A 6,186-nucleotide genomic window follows, 5' to 3' on the forward strand; every position below is an offset into this window, starting at 1 on the left:
GGTAGTGTAGGGGTGGTGTAGTGTAGGGTGGTGTAGTATGAGTGTCCAGTGTAAGGGTGACCCATGAGCAGGACTAGTGTGATGCTGGTGGTCTGCCACGTGGCTCAGGGGACACCACCAGGGAGGCAGGGCTGAGGGACCGCCTGCCGTATTCCGCGTGCACACCCGCCTCACGCCCATGGTGGTGCGGTGAGGGGCGGTGGGCGGGGTGGGCGGCATGGTGGCATGACCCAGCGGGTGTGGGCGTGGGCGGTGGTGCTGGGTGCCGTGCTGCCATGTGCCACCGCCGCTGCCAAGACCCGCGTTGTCACCACCAAGTACGGAGACGTGCAGGGGGTTATACGTCACCTGGGACACCTGCTGGGGGACGTCGAGGTGTTCCTGGGGGTGCCTTATGCCAGCCCGCCGGTAGAGGAGGGGCGCTTCACCCCCACTAACACCCCCACGCCCTGGGAGGGGGTGAGGGACGCCACCACACCGCCCCCTGTGTGCCCCCAGCTGCTGCCCCACCCAGACCAGGAACACATGCCACGCGCCAGGGCAGAGTTCCTGACGAAGGTTAGGCCCGGCCTGGCCAACCAGAGCGAAGACTGCCTGACCCTGAACATCTACACCCCCATCATGGGTTAGTACACCACCACCACCACCATCAACACCATCACCATCACCACCATCACCATCACCACCAACACCACCACTATCATCATCATCATCACCACCACTACCATCACCACCACCACCATCGCCACTATCATCATCATCACCACCACCACCACCACCACCACCACCATCATCATCATCATCATCATCACCACCACCACCACCACCACTATCATCATCACAAACACCACCACCATCATCAACCCACCACTACCACCACCACTATCATCATCATCACCACTACCACCACCATCATCATCATCATCATCATCATCATCATCATCATCATCACCACCACTACCATCACCACCACCACCACCGCCACTATCATCATCATCATCATCACCACCACCACCACCACCATCATCATCATCATCATCATCATCATCACTCTTCTCTCACCTATGCATACACTCAAAATACACTTCCTTCACTAATATTATTTTTCAAGTCAAAATACTTATCAATAAAATTTTCATTTTTGTATTTCACTCCTAAAAATGTATTGTATTCTCTCTCTCTCTCTCTCTCTCTCTCTCTCTCTCTCTCTCTCTCTCTCTCTCTCTCTCTTTCACAAATCCACACTTCTTCTTTTCTTGGTCTTTTTTCGCCCTGTCTCCTCACCTCGCTCCCTTTCCCCCCCTCTTCTCCTTCCTCCCCACACTCACACCCTCTCCCCACCCAATCTACCCACTCACACACTCTCCCCACCCAACCATACCCACCCTCCTCACCCAATCTACAAACACACACACACTCCCCACCCAATCTACCCACTCACACACCCTCCCCACCCAACCATACCCACCCTCCCCAACCAATCCCCACACTCAACACCCTCTCCAGTCTATCCACTCACACACCCTCCCCACCCAACCATACCCACCCACCCCCCACTCAATCCCCCCACTCACCCCCTCTCCCCACTAATCTCCCCACAGTCATACCCGGGTCAGAAGTCTATCCAGTCATGATATACTTTCACGGGGAGAGCTTCAGTTGGGGATCCGGCTCCCTCTACGATGGCTCCGTCCTGGCCGCCTACGGGAGGGTAGTGGTGGTCACCCTCAACTACAGGCTGGGGCCCCTGGGTGAGTATGTGGGGGGAGAGGGAGACCGAGAATGAGAGAGAGAGAGAGAGAGAGAGAGAGAGTGTGTGTGTGTGTGTGTGTGTGTGTGTGTGTGTGTGTGTGTGTGTGTGTGTGTGTGTGTGTGTGTGTGTGTGTGTGTGTGTGTGTGTGTGTGTGTGAGAGAGAGAGAGAGAGAGAGAGAGAGAGAGAGAGAGAGAGAGAGAGAGAGAGAGAGAGAGAGAGAGAGAGAGAGAGAGAGAATGTATGAGAAAATAATTATGTACTCGTATGTAATGTGTATGTGCATTTGAGAGAGAGAGAGAGAGAGAGAGAGAGAGAGAGAGAGAGAGAGAGAGAGAGAGAGAGAGAGAGAGAGATGGCACGGTAATTTTGGGACAAGTCAAAGGGGAGTGTGTGAGAGAGGATTTTTAAGAGAAAGTGAGGCAGGAATGTATGAGAAGAGTATGAAGAGAGTGGAGTGAGTGAGAGGAGGGTATGAAGAGAGTGGAGAGAGTGGAAGAGGAGAAAGAGAGCCTATGGATGGGAAGAAGAGGATGACCAAGAGGCAGGGGGTGTATGTGTGTGAGTGTGTGAGAGTGTGTGGGAAAGGGTATGTGAGAAAGAGTGTGTGAGAAAGAGTGTGTGTGAGAAAGAGTGTGTGTGAGAAAGAGTGTGTGAGAAAGAGTGTGTGTGAGAAAGAGTGTGTGTGAGAAAGAGTGTGTGAGAGTGTGTGTGAGAAAGGGTGTGTGAGAAAGAGTGTGTGAGAAAGAGTGTGTGTGAGAAAGAGTGTGTGAGAAAGTGTGTGAGAAAGAGTGTGTGAGAAAGAGTGTGTGAGAAAGAGTGTGTGTGGGAAAGAGTGTGTGAGAAAGTGTGTGTGAGAAAGAGTATGTGAGAAAGAGTGTGTGAGAAGGAGGTGTTAGGGTGATTATTGAGAGTAGCTACGCATCCTAACAAGATCTAAACACACCCACACCCACACACTCACCCACCCCACACGCACACACACTTTACAGAACCTAACAACTTTACGGTCCCCAGTCCACCCCTGTTACCACTGAGCCACCTCCCAGGGTTCCTCAACACGCACGGAGGGGGCGGCGGCGTGGTCAGCAACTTCGCCCTTCTGGACCAAATCGCCGCGTTGAACTGGGTTGCGGAGAACGTCAACCAGTTCAACGGAGATCCTGACCGAGTGACCTTATTCGGGAGAGACACCGGGGCCGCCTGCATTTCCTACCTCATGGAGAGTCCGATCGTTCCCCCTGGTGAGTAGGTCCCGGGTTCGAATTTCGTACTGGCAGTCATTTAAGTGCCACACCCTAAATTTAAGCATCACACCCTAAATTTAAGGTCAAGGGTTCGATTTTCGTACTGGCAGTCATTTAAGTGGCACACCCTAAATTTAAGCATCACACCCTAAATTTAAGGTCCTGGGTTCGATTTTCGTACTGGAAGTCATTTAAGTACCGCACCATAAATTCAAGCATCACACCCTAAATTTAAGGTCCTGGGTTCGATTTTCGTACTGGAAGTCATTTAAGTACCTCACCCTAAATTTAAGTACCGGTACCACACCCTAAATTTAAGTACCACACCCTAAATTTAAGTACACCCTAATTTTAAGCACCACACCCTAAATTTAAGTACCACAGCCTAAATTTAAGTACATCCTAAACTGAAGCACCATCCCTAAAAATCTAACCTGGTCTAATTTAAGGTCCTGGGTTCGATTTCGTACTGGCAGTCATTTACGTACCTCTCCTAAATTTTCTCCACCAAACTGACCACTTTATGAGATTAACTCTATCCTGTCCTCACCCTAATGACCTCACCTGGCCTAATCGATCCCCTAACACCCTCACCTAGCCTCCTTAACCCAGCCTAATCCCAGCACTTGTATTCCTTGCTGATGCTGGGTTCAGTACTTCGCTCTGCAGTCATTTAAGAACATATTCATTGCTCATACTTAAAACAATTTCTGCTCTCTCTCTTTCTCTCTCTCTCTGGCCCTATCTATAATTATGTCTGTCTGTCTGTCTCTCTTTCTCTGTCTGTCTCTGTCTCTCTCTGTCTGTCTTTCTCTCTCTCTCTCTCTCTCTCTCTTTGTCTGTCTCTCTTTCTCTGTCTGTCTCTGTCTCTCTCTCTCTCTCTCTCTCTCTCTCTCTTTGTCTGTTTGTCTGTCTGTCTTTGTCTGTCTGTCTGTCTCTCTCTCTCTCTCTTTGTCTTTGTCTTTCTGTCTCTCTCTGTCTGTCTGTCTGTCTGTCTCTCCATCTCTCTGGGCTTATCATTCATTTCCTGTCTGCCTGTCTGTCTCTCCCCCCCCCCTCTCTCTTTCCCTCCCTCAATTACATTTGTGAAATCTTAACACACAAAGAATCCAAATCTGTCCCTGTCACCTTCCCAATTACATTTTTCTTTATTTTATCTGTAAAAAAAAAAACACACACACACAAATAAATCTATGCTGACGAAATGGTAAATTGTGAATATAGTTACCTTCAAAACAGTGGCTCTACATCCTTTCCACAGCACTTCTTCGTGATTAGCGCCTTGCATTCGTGTTAGCCTAGTCTCTCTCTCTCTCTCTCTCTCTCTCTCTCTCTCTCTCTCGCTAAGGTGGAGAAGTGTCAATTTCAAGGCAAGTTACAGTGAAGGGAGTACATGCATCTTTGTATCATGTCTATTGCCTGGTTATACACACGTCCCTCAACTCCCTCCCCATCCCCCGAAAGGACGATGGTGGACTGCAGGAGGAGGTGGACTTGAGGGACTACTACTACTACTACTACTACTGCTATTGTTATTATTAGTTATTATTATTATTGTTATTATTATATTATTATTATTATTGTTCTAAACATCATTACTATTACTACTACTACTACTATTACTTTTACTAACACCATAACTACTACTATTACCACCACTACTACTACCATTACTACCACTATCCCACCCTCCTACCCACGCACAGGTCTGTTCGAGCGTGTGGTCTTGCTGTCTGGTTGGTCAGGGTGTCCTTGGTCTAGCGTGGCTGCCCCTCTCAGCATGACGCTACGCCTTGCCCTGGCCGCGAGGTGCCCCGTGCCTGATACGCCTGACACCATGCACCCTGATACCGTGTCCTGCCTACGAGCGGCGCCCCTGGACACCCTCATGCAGGCGGCGAGGCAGGTGGAGCCCCCGAGTTTCATGCCGGCGTGGGGGCCTAGCGAAGATGGGGTGGTGGTGGCGGCAGCGCAGCGGGCACCCACGCTCAGCCGTATGCGCGCGCAGGTTGGTGTTGCCATTATTATTATTATTATTATTATTATCATTATTACTATTATTATTACTATTATTATTATTATTATTATTATTATTACAGGTTATTATTATTACCTTCCATCTGGTGCATTCTAATTCTCCATCTAGCGCATTCTAACCCTCCATTTGTGCAGTCTATCTCTTGCGCATTCTCTCTTGCGCATTTTAATTCTCTTGCTCATTCTAACTCTTGCACATTCTCTCTTACACATTCTCTCTTGCTCATTCTAACTCTTGCACATTCTAACTCCCTTGCACATTCTAACTCTCTTGTGCATTCTAACTCTGCCTCATGCTCCTCGTCAGGTGATGCTGGGGTTCACACCGTGGGAGGCGTGGGCGTGGCTGGGTGAACGCCTGCTGAGCCAGGGCGTGAACGAGGCCACCTTTGAGCGAGTGGCCAGGACGTGGGTCAGGAACACGCGTCAGCACCACCTGCGGGAGGTGCTGGCGGCGGCGATGCAGGAGTACACGGACTGGACGGCGGTGACCCCTGACCCAGCCATGCAGCGTGACCTCCTCCTGCACCTGCTGGGGGACTCGGGTGTGGTGGCGCCCCTACACCAGGCAGCGGACGCCCTGGCCACACACACCAGCGTCTTCCTGTTCCTGTGTGACCTCGCCCTCCCGCACAAGGTAAGGTCATGGTGTTCCTTCCACAGCCTTGAGGTCAACTGCTCTGTAGCCTTGAGGTCAACTACTTCCATAGCCTTGAGGTCAATGCTTCTGTAGCCTTGAGGTCAACTGCTTATGTCTCACTCTTGAAATGAACAGATCTTGAATTTGGCTCTCTGAATGGATCTTGAATTTGGCTCTCTGAATGGATCTTGAATTTGGCTCTCTGAATGGATCTTATATTTGGCTCTTTGGGTCTTAAATTTGGCTCTGTGAATGAATCTTAAATTTGGCTCTTTGAACGGATCTTGAATTTGGCTCTTTGAACGGATCTTGAATTTGGCTCTCTGTTATCTTGTTTTTGTTTTTTCTTGGAGGGAATAATTTCCAGGTTCCTGGCCTTGGGTTCCTTCTTCCTTGCAAAAAAAACAAAAAAAATCCCAACTCTACATAAAAAGACCAAGTTTAGCCTTTCAGCCCTGGGTTCTTCCTTTTTTCAACAATACACTCCTGCACCCCCGCATATCCCTACCCT

At 49.6% G+C, this 6,186-nt stretch overlaps 1 protein-coding gene across 1 annotated transcript in view; it reads left to right on the top strand.

Annotated features, from left to right (window-relative positions):
- The first annotated feature begins 225 nt into the window (after nucleotides 1-225).
- Nucleotides 226-6,186, top strand: part of LOC145396167 (carboxylesterase 4A-like) — a 21,353-nt gene continuing 15,392 nt past the window's right edge. Inside the window, exons 1-5 of the mRNA XM_080269609.1 lie at nucleotides 226-625; nucleotides 1,602-1,751; nucleotides 2,801-2,995; nucleotides 4,705-5,006; nucleotides 5,343-5,672. Of these exons, the coding sequence (XP_080125735.1) occupies nucleotides 226-625; nucleotides 1,602-1,751; nucleotides 2,801-2,995; nucleotides 4,705-5,006; nucleotides 5,343-5,672 (1,377 nt within the window). The remainder of the gene's footprint in view (nucleotides 626-1,601; nucleotides 1,752-2,800; nucleotides 2,996-4,704; nucleotides 5,007-5,342; nucleotides 5,673-6,186) is intronic.

Source organism: Coenobita brevimanus, chromosome 35 (assembly GCF_032717465.1).
Source record: "Coenobita brevimanus isolate Jiangsu-jjx chromosome 35, ASM3271746v2, whole genome shotgun sequence".
NCBI lineage: Eukaryota > Metazoa > Arthropoda > Malacostraca > Decapoda > Coenobitidae > Coenobita > Coenobita brevimanus.